The following is a 19,098-nucleotide window of genomic DNA, read 5'->3' on the forward strand; positions in this document are numbered from 1 at the left end:
ACCCCACACAACAGGCTTGTTGGAAGAGAGCAGTGTCACAGGTGTTCAAGAGTAGAAGGCAAACAGAAAGGCTCCGCTCTTTTTTTTTTCCCACCCTTGGTAAGACATGCATGAATCTTGGTCTTCCCCCAGAAAAAAACAGGAAGCAGGGAGGCGGCAGGTGGAGTTGGAGTCTGGGGGACATGGAAGGATTTGCAGGCAGTGGAGGCTGTCTCTTGCCCAGGGAAAAGTCATCACAGGCAGGACAGGAGCCTTCAGATTCACTCAAGGCAAGACATCTTTCTTGTATCTCTTTCTCCCCTCTGGGATCCAGGGAGTGCTTTAGATAATTTACCATTTAATGTGGGCAGATGGCTTAATTAAGCTGAATCGAAAAGCATTTGCAGTGGCTCTGAGTGTGTGGATGGCTAGAGGGTGGGACCCTGGGAGCCACCTGCCAATTGTGTCCTAATCCTCTGCCCAGTCTCCTGGACCAGGAGACCTGTGCCAGGCTTCAGGGAACCCCCTGGCTAATCTACCTGCTTGGGAATTCAGCATCCTGGTTCCTCTGCTAGGGCAGCCTGGGCAGCCCCGGCTCACGCAATGGGAAATGCCTCAATTCTGTGGTCTTGGGGTGTAAGGACAGCAGCAGAAGCCAGATTAGAACCCAGGCCTGCCCTCAGAGTGTTCATAGTTGGGTAGGGATACCCAACTCCTGTTTTTTTTTTGTTTTTTGTTTTTTTTTTTTTTTTTTTTTTTTTTTGACAGGCAGAGTGGACAGTGAGAGAGAAAGGTCTTCCTTTTGCCGTTGGTTCACCCTCCAATGGCCGCCGCGGCCGGCGCGCTGCGGCCGGCGCACTGCGCTGATCCGATGGCAGGAGCCAGGAGCCAGGTGCTTTTCCTGGTCTCCCATGGGGTGCAGGGCCCAAGCACCTGGGCCATCCTCCACTGCACTCCCTGGCCACAGCAGAGAGCTGGCCTGGAAGAGGGGCAACCGGGACAGAATCTGGCGCCCCGACCGGGACTAGAACCCGGTGTGCCGGCGCCGCTAGGTGGAGGATTAGCCTAGTGAGCCGCGGCGCCGGCCCCCCAACTCCTGGACCCTTTACAGGCAGGGCCTGTTTTACAGATGAGCAAACTGAGGCCTAGACAGGGAAGGCAATTGGCTCCCATGAGCAGCAGCACAGACACAAGAGCCCAGCCGCCCAGCTCCTCTGCTGTGAGCCTGTGTGTGTGTGTGTGTGTGTGAGTGTGTACACATCCGAGAGGGGGTGCAGAAAGCACAGCTCCTCTAATTCCTCCTCCCTCCACCTGACCCCCTTGGTGTCTTCCTCAGGGGCTCCTCCTTTCCTGTCTCCCCCAAACACGCAGTGGATCTCCAGCCTCCCCTCATTCCAAGCCTGGAGCTTCAGAACCTTCCAGAACAAGCCTACAGGGCAGCCTCACAACTATTGCTGGGTGAATTCTGCTTGAGCAGCTCATTAGCCTGTCCTGTCTGCAGACGGCAGGTCTGGGGCAGGGGAGAAACAAAACAGCAAAGCAGCATCCTCTCCAGGCCCCCACTCCAAACACCTTCAAATGATTGCTTTGGCCCGGAGCCAGGGAACGGATGAAGTTTCCCGAACCGCAAGACAGCGTTTCTTGGCTCAGCAGCCACGTGACTTTGCTGGCGTAGAAACCCCCACCCCTACCCCAGGGAGCCTGGATCTAACGCCCGCAGCGGGCTCTGAGCGATGCTCAGGGCTTGCGGCTGTTTGCTTCGTGGGGGGTTCCAGGAAGGCTAGGCTGGCTACCACCACCCAGCAGCTCTGGGCAGGGAATGTGACACAGCAGCTCCGGGACACAGCAGGGGGATGGCGGACGCTGGTGTGTCCGTCAGGGAGCTCCAGAGTGACAGAGCCAACGAACCGTGTATCTACGTAGATATCTCCAAGGGGGCTCTGGGTGGCATTTTGGAAGTTGAGAAGCCTGGCAACAGGCCATCCACAAGCTGGAGAGCCAGGGCAGTCAGCAGCCCAGAGAAGCTGAGGTGTGGTTCTCAGTGCGAGGCTTTGGCTGGGGAGAGCCTTGACTCTTATTTATTTTAAAGATTTTCTTTGTTTATTTGAAAAGCAGAGTTACAGAGAGAAGGAGAGGGAGAGAGAAAGAGGAGGTCTTCCATCCACTGGTTCACTCCCCAGATGGCTGCAATGGCGGCTGAAGCTGTGCCAATCCAAAGCCAGAAGCTTCTTCCAGGTCTCCCACGAGGGTGCAGGGGCCCAAGGACTTGGACCATCCTCCACTGCTTTCCCAGGCATAGCAGAGAGCTGGATCAGAAGCAGAGCAGTTGGAATTTGAACCAGTGCCCATATGGGATGCCAGCACTGCAGGTGGCAGCTTTACCCACTACGCCACAGGGTGGGGGCCCACTTGGCCCTTTAAACCAAGAGCTTTTTTGTTGTGAAGGCATGTAAAGTCTGCACGTGGCAGGCTGTTGAGCCGCGTCCATAGATGCTAATGGTACTGCACATTCCCTCACATTGCTACAACCCAAAATACCTTCCGACACTGCCAAATGTTCCCTTAGAAGCACAAACCATGCTTCATCGAAAGCCACTGACTCAAGTCATGAATAAAGAAACCGAGAGCCTAAAGGGTGCTGAGGTCAAGGCAAGCTTGATTTCTTCTTTGGTCACCTTCCCTGGAGGCTTCTTGTCTAATTCCCCCCCACACAAAGACGGGGTCTTAGAACTATGTGGCTGGAGTGGTCATTCACTTAGAACACAGCTATATAAAAATGTTCCAAGTTAGCCCGAATTTCGTCAGCAAGGCTTCTGCTCCAGTCCACGCCCCTCTCCTGGGGGTGCGGGGTCTGCGGCAGAATGTTGATTCCTACTCAGACCTTCCTGGAATCCAGTTGAGAACAGAGTGTGCCTGGATTTAGAGTTGGAAGCAGCAGCTCCGTGGCAGTGCTGCTGACTCGGATGTCAGACTTCATAGATCTTGATGTTGAAGGGGAACGGAGGACCTAAGTTTCATCCGGAGAGAAAGAACTCCAAGGCTGGTGACAGATGAGCTATCTCAGGGGCGGATGAGGTGACGGAATACGAAATGTGGTGGGCTGTCCATTTCACCAGTAAACCTTATTTTCCTTTTTCTTATAGCAAAGAACATCCCACTGTTAATTTGTTAGAGCCCGGAGTTGCCCACGGCATTAACAGCGGCGCAGAGAGTAGCATTACATTTCTATTATCTTCCTAATGCAGGCATCAAAACCTGCTCCCGCTATGCCATCGCACATTTCCAGCTAAAAAGCAAGCAATTTCAAAGGCATTTTGCTGGCCCTGGACATTTTTTATGATGTGTGTTCTGTCTCGACTTCACTTATATTATCACTCGTATCAAGTGAGCCCAAGCCCCTGGGATTACTGAAATAGTGGAAGGAAATAGCCACATTTAGATGTTGGAAGGGGGTGGGGTGGAAGGTAACCCTGGTGCAGGTTCCAAGGCCTTTGCATTCTGTAAAACGTGGGTCTATAGCTAATTAAAAACTGTCTGTCCACATTGGTAAGTGCATCTGACCTCTATGACCATCGACCAATTCTGTTGAGAACTTTTGGGAGAGCCGCCTTGTACCAATTCTCTTCTGCAGACTTTCCCATGCAGCTCCATATTTGTCACTCTTGGATTTGTTTTTGGCATAGTGACATGACGCACTGCTCCTGCATGAGATATTAAGCTCTTGGGGCTCTTAGGACACTTGTTTCTGTGATGTCTTGAATACAGAATGTCCTGCTCGCTCTGCCTGAAGAGGATGCTTTTGCATTTAGACTGTCTCGTGTTGATCAGCCTCCTAAGAGATTGATGATAAATCAGAGTTGACATGAGAAATACAACTTGGATTGCAAGACTCAAGAGCTGGTTGCAGGAGTGGGCACTGAGACACAACAGGTTAAGCCACTGCTTGGGATCCCTGCTTCCAAGCTAATCAGCACGACCAATCCAGCTTCCTGCCAATGCACCTGGGAGGCAATAGATGATGGCTCAAGTGCTTGTGCCATCTTGGAGACCCAGATGGAGTTCCTAGCTCTTGGCTTCTATCTGGTCTAGCGCCAGCTGTTTTGGGCATTTGGGGAGTAAACCAGCAGATGGAAGTGCGCACTCTCTCTCTCGCTCTCTCTCTCTCTCCCCTCTTCCTTGCATTTACTCTACCTTTCAAATCAAAGGATTAAGTCTTTTTTTAAAAAAGCATTGATTGTGTGGTATCGAGACAGAATGTGGGAGGCTGGAGTTATGATTATGCGTTTAATGTTCAATATATTGTGCCGTAGAGGCAGATACCTACATCTGTGCTGTGGAAGAATTCCTGCCAAGGAGGCAAGGTACCCGCGGGGCCTCATCAGGCTACCTTTCCTGACAAAACTAGAGACACTGATGTGCATGCTCAGAGTCTGCCTGGACACCATGAAAATCACCCCATTTCCAGCAACCCATTCTTCACGTATAAAGGCCACAAAGCACACATTCAGTTCTTCCCGACTTTCAGGTCCTCAGGAAGCACCCACTTTTCCTGGGTTGGTGCTGGGAGAGTCTCAGGCCTTCCCGACAGCTGGTGCTGACTCTCTGGTCTGGGTCACTTGCTCGGAAAACTCAGAGCTTCCAGTAGGCTTTGCAATGACTGGCTCTGCTCAGAGGAGTGGTTTTATCCATAAGCTCCAAGACCACTCACCTACACCCACACCCAGGGGGCGTTTGCCTGGAGTTCTGCCCCAGCATGGATTTGAATGGTTGTACTCATGTTCCTCACCCCTCCCTGGCCTCCCCTGTGACCAGAAGGGAGCACATATTTCCAGAATTTGCTGGTCAGGGCCAGGGTCTACTCCCTAGGGTAGACATGAAAGAGCAACCCAGTTCAAACTCTCTGGTCGACTCTCCAGTCACTTTCTGAGTGTCGGGTCTGGTCCAAGTCTCAGTGGAGGGAGAGGGAGATGACAATGCAGGGTGTTGTCATCTCAAAGAAGGAACTAACACAGAGATAAATAATTCTCAGGAAAAGTAGTCCATAACTGTCAGTTGCAGTAACAGCAAAGTGCCAAAAATGTTTGTCTCCCTCATTAAAGAGAAGAAAATATGTCCTATTTATCTGTTCCCTCTGCATTGAGCTTGGGGTCAGGCCCCTATTTGGCCATAATAAATGTCTGTGGAACGAGTGAAGGGGCCGGCTGAGACAGTGGACAGTTCTCTCTGGGGACCACAGCAAGCCAATGAAGGACACTCTCTAGCTCTAACTAGAAGCCCTCTCTCCGCTCCCAGGACACTTCAGTGCCACAGCCGAAGGTATCTGCCTTCCTCTCCTCACTCGGCTTCTTTCTGGTGCTTCCTTCCACCAAGACCCATCGTCATGGGAACCGTGGAGATTTAGATAGACATCACGGCCAACTCAAGGGCCTTCCGTTAGAGACTGAGCAGCGGTCATTTCTATAATACACGAAATCAGATTACATGAAGATAAAGGCACGGATTTGGCAGATGCGAAGAACAGAGAAGCACTCGTGTCAGCCAAAATAAAGGAGGTCGCTATTGTTAGGTCATGGGACTCTTCCTGGAAATAAAGTGCAGCCCAGTGTCTTGGAAACTGGACCTGGGGAATCTGACCTGTTGGAGCGTAAGCTAGACTGACTCTCTCTCTCTCTCTCTCTCCCTCTCTCTCTAAATGACGAGACATTCATTCCAAGACATTTGTTCACTTTCCCACATCCCCAGTTACAGCTTGTTACGAGTGAACTGTCATGAGTGTGAGTGGCTAAGTCTCACGTTGCCTTGAGAAAACAGCACCACTGGGAGGCTGCGGCATCCTTTGGAGACTTCGTCTTTGATCCTCGCACTAAGAGCTCCTGGTTTCAGAGCCACACAGGCCCTCTTTGAAATGACCCAAGGCCCTCTGCCTTTGATTCTCCTTCTCTGTCCCCACCCGTGGGTCTCTTCTGTTTGCACATGAAGGGTGGGAGGGGGACACTTCTCTCACTGCTACTTACTCAGGAGTGCTTTTCCATCTCCTGATAACTTCAGCCTCTTTATAGCTTTTGGCTGGTGGGCAACGTTCCCAACTCTCGGTAACTCTGGAACACTGAATGGATTCTGTAGAACAAGCTGTACTTAAAATCCTTGAGAGGATAACTCTGCTTGGTTCCTCACCTGCCAGTAGACTGTTCAACATTAAGATAGGCTCTGATTCTGGACCAATCAGCTGTAGCTGGGAGGGCACACGGAACAACACGGCAGCTGAGCCTGTCCCTTCGGTGGCGCTCATGGACCGAGACAGATCCCAGAGAGGGAGACAGGCTGGACCAGGTACCCCAGAACAAACTGGTCCATGAGATTTTCAAAGGTGCACAGCTTTACAGAAGACTGTGGCAGGAAGAGGGACTCTGTCACGAGGTATCAATAATTTAGAAGAACATAGGGTAGTTATGGGTGATCGTGTGGTCTAAGCTTCAGGTCACTCTTAGCCTTTTCTATGTGAGCAGAGCCAACGCCTCCTCAGCCCCTAAGCACCGAGGGTCCCCCGCATGTCAGCTGGCAGCAAGAGGGAAGAGTCCCAGAGCATGTGATGGGGCCAGCGTCCTCTGCAGCCCCCGCCCTGCCCACCTTCTGCTGTACCTCACACGACAAGCAGCCCTGCCTGCAGCATTTCCTGTTTCTTGGCCAAATGGAACCTAAAGCTTCCGGGAAACAGGCAGCCCACGTTTTGTTGGAATGGTTTTCGGAAGAAGGAGAGAGCTGTCCATGGGCACCGCTCTCTCAGGCCTAAACCCCCCTAGCCAGAGACCACACAAGGGCAGGTAGTTTGGAAAGGCAGGAACCAGGCCAAACACATCTGGGCTCAGACAAGTCTGCCCTCTCATCTTGAGCCTTCTGTTCTTGAACTAAAATTTTCTAAATGGGATTTTCCTGAAGAACTTCCAGGAGTCTAGATTCAAAATTACTCCCAAGGGCCCAAAGACCTGGGTTCCAGTCTTACCTAACAAGCCAGGTGGCCACAGGCCTGTGCCCTTCCCCCCATCTCCCCTCTCAGGTCTCAGCTCTCTCCCCTGCAGAAAGTGGGGGTTTGCAGTAGATGACCTGTACGGTTCTTTTCTTCTTGACCGTCCCTGACCCGGCCTTTCCCAACCACATGGTCAGCACTCAGCTGTCCTCGCCTCGCGCTCACAGCCATCCTGCCTCCAGAGGTTTAATTTCTCTTTGTTCAGTTTCTCCAAGATCTGGGCAGCCTCTAGCACCTGCCAGTCCACACAAGTGCAGCCAAATGTCCCTGACTAGGAAAGCCACTTGTCGTTTGTGTTCTGTTTGTTTCTGCCCCTCTTCCAGAATTGCAATGCCCAGGATCTCTGCTCTGCGCCCCGGCCTCCTGACAAGATCCTCCAGGAGAGTTCCATCCTGTGCCCCGGTGTCCAGATCTACTGAGGAGCTGCTCTTCCACGCCAATAGATTCCTCCACTGTCCCAGGGTGTGTCGCTCTGCATGGAGGCCAGTCCAAGGTGCCTTGGGGTGGGGAGGCCAGGCCAGGCCAGACACCCCGTGGTCAGACCCTCAGAGCCCTGCCTGCCTGCTGACCTTGATACCGTGGGGTTGGGTCAGGAGATCCAAGTCAGCTCCTGCAGGCACCGCCTCCCTTCCTGTGCCGCCCCACTGCATGGGGCGTGGTTGTGTGGGCCTTCCTCACCTTCCTCACCTGAGCTCCTTTGCAGTGTTCCTTTCTTAGATCTGCCCACTGGTCTTGGCTGTGTTCACCTCCTCTGGTGGGCAACTTGCCTCTCTTGGGAAGCCCAGGAGCCACACCATGGGAACAACTTGCTGGACTCGCAATGAGTGGCTGGAGACAGGCCCATGGGGCTGAGGGGCTGCTCTGAGGTTATCAGTGTATGCTCACCCACTTCCTGAGCTTTGATTGGAACCTTCTAGGCATAAGTAATTGTCCTCCATTGGAGTTCCTTGTCTGATTCCCTGAGGGGAGGGTCCCCTTTGCACCCAGTGTATTCCCGAGGGAATGAGACTAATGCAGCAGGCATCACTCTAAGAGAAAGGGACCAGAGAGGGCAGTCTGAGGGTGGCATGAGGACAGAGGTAGAGCAGGTGCCAACCCATGACATGAGGGGCAGGCACCACAGTGCTGTCCCGGGTGAGAAGGAGGGGGCCTCCGTAGCCGTGTCCTCCAGAAACTGCCAGGCCACCTGGAAAGCTCCATGCATTCATTCACATATGTGAAATCTGCGGAGCTCCCACCCTGATGTATGCTGTGTAGGCAATAAAGAAATGAACAAATCCCACATTCTGCCTTCTAGAACTGCCATTTGAGAGAAAGAAACACAAAAAAGCTCATTAAAATACTGTTGGAGCACATGGAGGGAGAGTGTGGTGGCGACTCTAGCAACATCCAGTATTGGTCAGGATGTGGAGCAACTGGATCTGTCACACGTCCCTGGCAGAAATGCAAAATACTGTGGCAATTTTTGGAAACAGTTTGGCATTTTCTTAAAAGTTAAATATACACTTACCTAGCAACTCAGAAATCCCATTTCTAGGTATTTTCCCAGGAGAAAGGAAAACACAGATCTCCATAAAAACCTCTACATGAATGTTTATATCAGGTCTCTCTTTTTTTTAAATTTAAGATTTATGTATTTTTTTGAAAGTCAGAGTTACAGAGAGAGAGAAGAAGAGACAGAGAGAGAAAGATCTTCCATCCACCGGTTCACTCCCCCAGATGGCTGCCACAACCAGGACTGGGCCAGGCTGAAGCCAGGAGCCAGGAGTTTCCTCTAGGTCTCTGACATGGGTGCAGGGGCCTAAGCATTTGGGCCATCTTCTGCTGCTTTCCCAGGTGCATTAGCAGGGATCTGGATTGGAAGTGGAACAGCTGGGACTTGAACTAGCACCCCTATGGGATGCCAGCACTGCAGGCCATGGCTTAACCTGCTATGCCACAGCGCAGCCCCTCAGCTTTCTTCATAATTGCCCCAAACTGAAAATGACTCAAATGTCTTTCATCTGGAGAATTGGTAAACAAATGTGGTGCATCCATACTTTGGAATACTACCCAGCATTAAAAAGAAGTGGACCACAGAGCCATGCAACGACAGGACGAATCGCCAAAGGATTCCTCCAGTGAAACAAGCCAAGCTCCAGATGTGACGTTCTGGAAAAGGCAAAGTCTGAGAGGAGGAAAAGAAAACCAACCCTTAGTGGCAGTTGCAAGAGGCCAGGGTTGAGAGCACAGGTGGCCAGCACTGCAGCTCACTAGGCTAATCCTCCACCTAGCGGCGCTGGCACACCGGGTTCTAGTCCCGGTCGGGGTGCCAGATTCTTTCCCCGTTGCCCTTCTTCCAGGCCAGCTCTCTGCTGTGGCCCGGGAGTGCAGTGGAGGATGGCCCAAGTCCTTGGGCCCTGCACCTGCATGGGAGACCAGGAGAAGCACCTGGCTCCTGCCATCGGATCAGCATGGTGCTCCGGCTGCAGCGCGCCGGCCGCGGCAGCCATTGGAGGGTGAACCAATGGGTAAAGGAAGACCTTTCTCTCTGTCTCTCTCTCTCACTGTCCACTCTGCCTGTCAAAAAAAAAAAAAAAAAAAAAAGAGAGAGAGAGAGAGAGCACAGGTGTAAGAGGGGACATTTGGGGGTGATGGGACTACTCTGTCTGTGGTTATACAGGCATGCATGTTTGTCACAAGTCTTAGAATTGTATTCCCCAAAAGCTATGTTTTGCCTGTGTGAAGTGCACCTCAATAAATTTAAGTGAAAACAAAATACACATGTGTTCAGATGCTATGTTACAGGAAGGCCTGGGAGGGGCAGGGGAGGGAAGGGATTTGCTTCCCCCAGAAGGTGACCCTGCCATGGGGGTGAAGAATACGGGAAGTGGAGCCAGGAGGATTGAACATGGTCACGAATTAGGAGGAGCTGTGTCTTGTTAAAAGGCACAGGATAAGATGGTGACCAGGTTCAGGCATGTGGCACTGCTGTTAAGCCGCCGCTTGTGATGCCTGCAATTCTATCCAGCAGTGCTTGGTTGAAGCCCTGGCTACTCTGCGGTTCTAGCTTCCTGCTACCCACGTGGGAGATCTGGATGGAGCTCCTGCCTCCTGGCTCAGGCCTGGTTCAGTCCAGCCCCAGCTGTTGCAAGCATTTGTCGGGGGCGGGGGAGTTTGGCAGACAAGGAGATCTCTGTGGTTTTTGTTTGTGTGTTTGTTTGTTTGTTTGTTTGTTTTTGTTTTTCTATCTCTCCATTTCTCTGTCTCTCAAATACAAAGATCAATACTTTTTAAAAAGATGATTTCTTTAAAAAAATATATATATATATGGTTGTTAAGGGCATGGTGTCATCTTAAGGAGGCTGAAGTGAAGTTTCATTGGCCAGAGCAGGAAGCAGGAGCCAGACTGTTAGGCATTTGGGCATGTGTTCGTGTTTATGTGTGTGTGTCTGTGCTTGTCTGTGTGTGTCTGTACCTGCATTTGTGTGTGTGTTTATGTTTGTGTGTTTGTGTGTGTGTTTGTGTGTGTGCGTGTGTGTGGTGAAATGGGCAGATGGTGGTATCTGGAATGTGCAGATCCAGAAGGAAATGGAGGCAGCAGGAGAATAAGGACAGGCTTTATATCCACTGAATGTGTGTGTGTGTGTGTGTGTGTGTGACAGAGAGAGAGGATGTGTGTGTGTGTGCACTCATGTGCTGGGATCTGGATGACGCGCACAGCAGTGAGCCAGAAATGTACTTTCGTGCCTCAGAGCTTACCAGTTTGCTTCAAAGAAAACCCCTAGACAGCAGCTGCAGTCTAAACAGTAAACAAGCAAACTCCAGGTTCTTCTGCTTCAGAATGGAGTGAGGGTGTCCGCCGTGGGCAGCCTGAGGACCTGGGATGGAGCCCAGCAGCAGCCGCAGGGGCCCCAGCCCTTGCCGGTCTCCCCCCACCCCCCACAGCCCCCTGAGAGCTGGTGCTTCTCCCCAGCAAAGCTCACCCTTCGCAGGCGCTGGCGCCAATCTCAGCCGCACGAGTGATGAACAGCAGCGTTTTCCCCCAAGGGCTCTGCCTGCAGACGAGCCTGAGCTGCTTGCTAAATGGAAGCCACGAGACCTCTGAGGCTGCCACACTTCGTTCTGCTGCAGGTCCCTTGGTGGAAGCCATTTGCTTAGCCACAGTGAGAGACTGGGCTGCTCCAGGGAAACTAGCCAGGAGATGGATGGTAAGGGGGCATCCGATGGAGCACACAGCCCCATGGCAGTGGTAAACCAAGGCCTGGGGCACTCAGGATCTCAGGAAACCCACGGCTTCAGGTATCTAGGTCTGTTGGAGTACAAATTCCAAGGACTTAAGGGGAAGAAATGGGGCCATCACCAGGAGTGAAGTTAACAAAAGGGCCAATCAGGGTGAAGAATGGCAACAATAGTGGCGGCACCTGTACAGCTGGGAGCAGAGACTGGGGCTGAACCACTTGGGTTCGAATCCCAGCTCTGCTATTTATGGGTTCTGTGCGTGTAGGCAAGTTGTTTAACCTTTCCTCTTTGTAAAACAAACAATAATAGTTCTTACTTCCCAGGGTTGCTGGGGAGATTAAATGAGTTAGCCGAAGCAAACTGCTTAGAGCAAGCCTGGCTGTTGGTAGGGACTCAATAAGGGTTGCCAACGATGAAGGACTGTGTTCCCAGTTTCTGAAGAGTTCTGAGAATCTTCCAGACGTTCTTGCTGCTCCTCGTGAAGAAGCAGTGTGCTGGGGCTGGCCTTGGCTGTGAGACCTGGCGTTTCTGCACGCCACTCCTCCCCTCCTCACTCAGCCCTGCACCCACGGACTGCTTCAAGGTCAGCTCCTGTGTTGGGACCTGCATGACACAAAGCCTGCACTTGCCTCCTTGATCTGCCACTTTGCTTCCCATTGTTTCCCCCCTGTGCGCACAGCCACTGCGGGGACTGAGGGAACTGTATTTAAGCAGAAGAGAGACTGCGTCTAGTAAGTGCTCAGCCGTGCTTCTTGGGTCCTCAGGCAGAGTCTCGGAAGCCACTCCCCACCCCATCCCCACACCGCCCTAATACCTCCATGCTTTCAGGAGTGGTATCGGGCTGCCTCCCGCCTTTTTTTTTTTTAAGATTTATTTATTTGGAAGTCAGAGTTACACAGAGAGAGGAGAGGCAGAGAGAGAGAGAGAGAGAGAGAGAGAGAGAGGTCTTCCATCCAATGGTTCACTCCTTAGTTGGCCGCAACGGCTGGAGCTGTGCTGATCCAAAGCCAGGAGCCAGGAGCTTCTTCTGGTCTCCCACACAGGTGCAGGGACCCAAGGACTTGGACCATCTTCCACTGCTATCCCAGGCCATAGCAGAGAGCTGGATCAGAAGTGGAGCAGCCAGGACTAGAACCGGCACCCATATGGGATGCCAGCACTTCAGGCCAGGGCATTAACCTGCTGTGCCACAGCGCCGGCCCATCAGGCTGCCCTTTTACGAGGTTTCCCCTGATGCCCCAAACATGAAAACCTCTTTTGTTGTGGTTCCCCATTCTTTCCCTGAAATCTCCCCCGTTTTATGCTTTAATAATGAATCTGATGTATTTTTTCAAGTCCCTTCTTTTTAGGGCATGGCAGCCCACTGCATATACAGAACCCACATTAGGGACCTGAGGTGTGGCACGTCTCATGGCTTGGGCATGTGCAGATGAGGGAGGATATGCCTAGCGGAACCAAAAAGCCAGAGCAACACTGGAACTAGGATATGCATGAGCCCTTTCAGAGACAAAGGTCCCTCAGATGTAGCAATTCAAATTCCCAAGTCCCTGAGATCATGTGATGCTCCCATGTACCTAATATATTGGCATAATTTTTCTCCTGTTCATCTGCTCACTCTGTTTGATAGACTCAATCATGAAACCCTCAAAGAGGAGAGAGAAAGTTTTCTTATCTTGCAGATGTGAAGTTCCCTTGGGACTCCTAGTCCACTTCAGTTATACTAAAGGCAGCCTGGGAAAGAGACTTGTTCCTCATCCATTTGGCCGGGGAGAATAGGCAGCTTTGTACCCAAAAGGAGGCAAAGCCCATAGAGAACAGATACTTGTGAAGGGCCTTCCTCAAATGAAGACCCCGCTCAAAGTTTGGATCCCCTCCTCACTTCAAGTTTGAAGGAGTTTGGTTTTGTTTTAGGGAAGAGAGGCTATTGCCTTAAATTGTTCTCCCAAAGTAGTGTCTGTCTCCCACCTGAAGAGCTATTTCTTATGCTATGTACAAAATTGGACACTTGAGCTTATAGGTCCCCCTCATGAAATACCCTTCTCTGGGGTTGGTCTTGTGCACAGCAAGTTAAGCCACCACTTGTGACACCGGCATCCCTTATGGGCGCTGGTTTGAGTCCTGGCTGCTCCACTTCCCATCCAGTTCCTTGCTAATGTGCCTGAAAAAGCAGTGGAGGATGGCCCAGTGCTTGGTCCCCTATACCCATGTGGGAGACCTGGAAGAAGCTCCAGGCTCCTGACTTCATCCTGGCTCAGCCCCAGTCATTGCATTCATTTGGTGAGTGAGCCAGTGACCAAAGATCTCTCCATCTCTCTCTTTCCCTCTCTCTCCATCTCTCCCTCTTTTTATGATTTTGCCTTTCAAATAAATAAAATAAATATTTTTAAAAGAATATCCCAGGACCGGCACTGTGGCACAACAGGTTAAAGCCCTGGCCTAAAGCTCTGGCTTCCCATATGGTCACTGGTTCTAGTCCCAGCTGCTTCTCTTCTGATCCAGCTCTCTGCTATAGCTTGGGAAAGCAGAAGAAGATGGCTCAGGTCCTTGGGACCCTGCATCCACATGGGAGACCTGGAGAAACTCCTGGCTCCTGGCTTCAGATTGGCTCCCCTCCAGCCATTGTGGCCATCTGGGGAGTGAACCAGCAGATGGAAGACCTCTCTCTCTCTGTCTCTACCTCTCTGTAACTCTTTCAAATAAATAAAATAAATCTTTTTTTTTTAAAGTAAAAGAATAGCCCCTCTGAGCTGGACTCCTTTATGTAAGAGTCACATTGACCCGAGAAACAACTGTGGGTCAGATGATGCCCTGTGGCGGGTAGCACACATGTTTCTGGGCGTCTGTCTGTCTGTGCTGCTCCAACTTGCACCTCCTTACCCTTGCTAATCCTTGCTGGACAAAGGATGCCAAAGTCTATATCAGTCATTCTATCTCCAGCAGCAATCTTAGATGGCCAAGGAAATGTCAGCCTTAGAAAATAAACAGCCCTAATATTAGCCTAGATGGGAGGACATGTTTCCCCAGCAGGTGTGAAAAAATCTTAAATTCTCATGTATTTTTAAAGCATGCCTCATGCACCAAACTCTCCCAGGATGTCACTAAATGTATTTTGGCCCAGAACAGCTGTTATTATCGTAACTCTTACCCAAGGGATGAGCCGCCAGTGTCTAGCCCTCAGTTCCCTGGGCTCAGGGTAGCTGACTGTCCCCTTCAGAACAGGCTAAGCAGCCCCACCCCTCCTGACCCCATATGTCCTCTCCGCCACCAGGCAGACAGAAAATCTAGAGCTAGGGTACATGAACAGCACCCTTCCCCCTATAGAAAAAAGTGCAAGTGACACATGCAAACAAGTCACCGTGCTGGCCCCAGATGTCACTCTTGTCAACACGCATCTCCTGAGCAAGGCCTGCGTACTGTACACCACGCTGTTCCCGGTCTCTGTTCTGGGTACTGGGGCTGCAGGGGGTCTCACAGTGCGGTACTCACAAGTTTGACAGCCCGTCTGGAGAAATAGGGCACCCTGTCATGACAAGTGCCTCTTAAGGTGCCCGATTATGCAAGCGAGCCCTGGAGAAAGGCATTCAGACAGGGGCAAGGTCAAAGAGGACTGAGGAAGTCAGGGCCAAAGAGGCACAGGAAGGAAGCAGGAACTGAATGGGGTCTTGTCACAAACTTAGACTCAGATAAGTAGGGATGAGAATGAGTTCCTGGAGAAGAATCAACAGAGGCAGGTGAGGCAGAACCACGGCTATATTACGTGGCCTGCAAGAAGCCAGAGACATCAGGTTTCAACATGGTGAGAGCCAAGACTAGAAGGGGAAGTCACCGTCACACTCACAGATGCAGCACCTGCAGGGCAAGGGTGGAGAAAGCCAGGCAAGAGAAGAAACCAGCAAAGAAGAACACAAGCGTCTCAGGGGCAGGTGTTTAGCCTGGTAGCTAAGACACCCACATTCCACATCAGAGTGCATGGGTTCAATTCCCAGCTCCTCTCCTGACTCCAGCTTCCTGCTACTGCAGACTCCGTTTGGCAGCAGTGATAGCCCAAGGATCTGGGTTCCTGCCTTCCACGTGGGAGACCTGGATTGAGTTCCTGGCTCCTGACTCCAGCTCTGACATTTGTCTTTCTGTCTCTCAAATAAAAGAAATAGAGGGTCCAGTTGCATCAAAAGGTGTGGTGAGAAGTCAGCAGTCTAAGGCAGTATACATTCAGCACCCACAGTCTTCAAAGCTAATACAAAGGTTTTTATAACTTTGTTTTATAATTACTTATTGCGCAATTATTATATTTTTATAGTATGAACAAAATGGAATCAAAAGCTATGTCAACCCTTCAAATAAAAGATTTGTTAAAAAGGTGGAAAATGCTGTTTCCAATTCTTTCTTTAAGTGTCTAGCTGTGGGTGATTGAAAGGGGTTGCAAGCACTACTTTAGGCAAACCTGTAATGATAGAAACATCCAATCATGTGTTTTCTTCAGCATGGGTTTGATTTCTCAAAGATGATTTTTAAAATTTTTAAGTCACTTATTTGACAGACTGAGAGACAGAGACAGACAGACAGTTTCCACTCTATGGCTCACTCCCCAAATGCCTGCAAAAACTGGGGCTGGGCTGGAACTGGTGCCAGGGGCTGGGAGCTAAATCCATGTCCCCCTATGGGTGCCAGAAACCCAATTCCTTTATCACCTTTGTCTTGAAGGGACAGACTCGAGTACTTATGAAGAAATTGGATAGTCATTCATCATAACAAAGAAGGCAATAAACATGGGAAAGAAGTTTGGTAGCTCTCTTAAGTACATCCCATAAACCTCTGTGTGAATCAAAAGATTGTCCTCATTACTCCATGTCCTATTATGAAGTGCTATAAAGACCATTACATTTTAATGACCATTTTAAAATTAAATTAATTACATGTCTGGCTTCAACATCTTTGCTCCCCAGTGAATGGATATCAAGTGTGTTCCTATCTCTGTAACCACTCCAGACCCCTGTTTTTACTTATTTATTTGAAAGAGAGAGCAACAGGGGGAGAGAAAGAGAGAGAGAGAGAGAGAGAGAGAGAGAATCATCCAATGAATGGTTCACTCCCCAAATAGCCACAGCAGCCAGATCTGGGCCAGGCCAAAACCAGGAGCCAGGAACTCCATCCAGGTCTCCCATGTAGGTGGCAGGGGCCCATGGGCCATCTTCAGAAGCCTTTCCAGGCACATTAGCAGGGAACTGGATTGGAAGAGGAGTTGTGAGACCTCAAACCAGCGGCCTGACCAGGGGTGCGAGCGTCACAGCAGCGGCTTAACCTGTTGTGCCATAAGGCCGGCCCCCAGGTCCCTCGATTCATTCCAGCCAGTGGTTTTCCCATAAAACACTCTCATTAAGCACGTAATTTAATCTTTTCCCAGAAACCTTTCTTTTAGTGTCTCAAAAATAACTGTTTCTTAGATATTTCTAGTATTTCAACAAAATCTAGCAAATCTTACTAACTGAGATGTTAAAAAATCTCTGTATTTTTAGTCAAATATGTAGCGAAGAGAGCATTTCAAATGGTCCTCATGGAGGGGATTGGTGCTGTGGCGCAGTGGGTAGAGCCTCTGCCTGCAGTGCTGGCATCTCATGTGGGTGCCGGTTTGAGACTCAGCTGCTCCACTTCCAATCCAGCTCCCTGCTAATGTTCCTGGGAAAGCAGTGGAAGACGGCCCAAGTGCTAGGGCCCCTGCACCCACATGAGACACCCAGATGAGGCTCCTGGCTTCTGGCTTCTGCCTGGCCCAGCCTGGGCCATTTCAGCCATTTGGGGAGTGAGCCAGTGGATGAAAATGTTCTCTCTCTCTCTCTCTCTGCCTCTCCTCTGTAACTCTGACTTTCAAATAGATAAATGAATCTTTTTAAAAAATTTCATGGCAAATGGAATTTAAAGATTGATGTATTTTGATGCAAAAAAGTGTGAAATCCATATGTTTGAGACATTTTCAAAAAGTTCTTGGAAAATGTGTATCATGAAGAAACTCTGGATGGATTCCCAAAATTTTTGCACCAAAATAAATTTATCTTTTAATTTAATTTTCCATGAACTTTGGAAAATACCCTTATACTTTGTCCTAATGTTTATTTCTTAAGCTTTTCAGCAATGTTTTCTATGTGTCTTTCAATAATGCCTGCTGACAAAAGATTGTATTTTTGAATTGCCATTTTGTTTTTCATGTATTATTACAGCCATTTTTCATGGTAGAAAAAGCAAATGTTTCCCTTAAGGCATGCAACTTTTCGTGTTTTGCAATTATTAAGAAACACCAAGAGATTTTTGTATATGGTTACTGTTATATTTAATGAAATGTGAAATACTGGATTAAGCATGATAACGACTTTAAACATCAATGAAAAAATTGAGAAAGTTTATCTTCATGGCCTAGATGCTTAATTTTTAAATATCTTACTAATTGGGAAACTTTCTGCTATCATTAGCTAATATCTCAAGGCAAAAATTCTTAGGAAAACCTTTATTAACAATAATAAATGTTAGCTATAGCTCAGGAAATTATTTTGAAAATATTGAATTTTTTGTCAACTTCTTTTTAGTTCTAATTAGATTGTCATGGCTTTTGCCTCATACGGTGGCTAATCAAGAGCTTATAAAGCTTATATGGGGGCCATCATTGTGACGTAGCGGGTAAAGCCACTGCCTGTAACACTGGCATCCCATATGGCCACTGGTTCGAGTCCTGGTTTCTCTATTTCTGATCCAGCTCCCCGCTAATAGCTTGGGAAAAGTAGAAGATGGCCCAAGTCCTTGGGCTCCTGCACCTGCATGGGAGACCTGGAAGAAGCTCCTGGCTCTTGGCTTCAGATGGGCCCAGCTCCAGCCATTGCAGCCATTTGGGGAGTAAACCAGCGATTTCTCTCTCTCTCTCTCTCTCTCTCTCTCTCTCTCTGCCTCTGCCTCTCTGCAACTCTGCCTTTCAAATAATAAATTTAAAAATCTTAAAAAAAAAAAAAAGAACCTGGCCGGGCGTTGGCTCAGACACTCATTTATCGGGAAAGGGGTGACTGCAGAGCTCACAGCAGGCCTGGGCGTGCAGCTCAAGCAAGGCCAGGCCTTTCCATGCTGGTTCATCTGCATGTCTCACTGCGGGGAAGCGAAGAGTAAAATCCCAGGATTGTTTCTACTCCTCCCAGGAGAGAATACGGCTCTCAGGAAAATGCCTCTTGGCTGAGAAGTCCTGGAGAATTAAGGATTTGGTTCTCCCAAACCCAGAAGCAGGGTTTCCAGTTTCAATCCACTGAGAGCTTAAGGGTGCTCCCCAGGGATAGGGATTTTGTTCTTGGGCTTTGGGCATCTGTAAGACCTTAAGGCCTTGTAAGGAGGAAGCGATGATGACATCATCTAACAGGTTCAACTGACATCTTTCTTAGTGCCCACTCTGTGTCTACATGAAATATCTCACCAGGGGCCAGTGTTGTGGCGCAGAGGGTTAAGCCGTCTCCTATGATGCTGGCATCTCTTATGGGAGCACCAGTTTGAGCCCCGGCTGCTCTGCTTCTGATCCTGCTCCGTGCTAATGCGTTTGGGAAAGCAGCAGGAGATGGCCCGTGTCACCGTGTCACCCATGTGGGAGACCCAGATGGAATTCTGGGTTCCTGGTTGTGGCCTGGCCCAGCCCCAGCTGTGGCATTCATTTACGAAGTGAAACAGCAGCCGGAAGATCTCTCTCTCTCTCTTTTAATCTTCCTTCCTTCCTTCCTTCCTTCCTTCCTTCCTTCCTTCCTTCCTTCCTTCCTCCCTTTCTCCCTTTCTCCCTTTCTTTCTTTCTCCTTTTCTTTCTTTCTCCCTTTCTTTCTCCTTTTCTTTCTTTCTCCCTTTCTTTCTCCTTTTCTTTC

The 19,098-nt window shown here is 49.7% G+C and overlaps 1 protein-coding gene across 1 annotated transcript in view; it reads right to left on the reverse strand.

Annotated features, from left to right (window-relative positions):
• Positions 1-2,056: 2,056 nt before the first annotated feature.
• The window catches only part of KCNC4 (potassium voltage-gated channel subfamily C member 4), a 71,924-nt gene continuing 54,882 nt past the window's right edge, over positions 2,057-19,098 (reverse strand). Inside the window, exon 4 of the mRNA XM_089337002.1 lies at positions 2,057-2,285. Coding sequence (XP_089193128.1) covers positions 2,149-2,285 — 137 coding nt within the window. The 3' untranslated portion in view covers positions 2,057-2,148. The remainder of the gene's footprint in view (positions 2,286-19,098) is intronic.

The sequence above is a fragment of the Oryctolagus cuniculus genome, chromosome 7, assembly GCF_051225735.1.
Source record: "Oryctolagus cuniculus isolate XC-2025 breed Fujian yellow rabbit chromosome 7, ASM5122573v1, whole genome shotgun sequence".
Classification (NCBI taxonomy): domain Eukaryota; kingdom Metazoa; phylum Chordata; class Mammalia; order Lagomorpha; family Leporidae; genus Oryctolagus; species Oryctolagus cuniculus.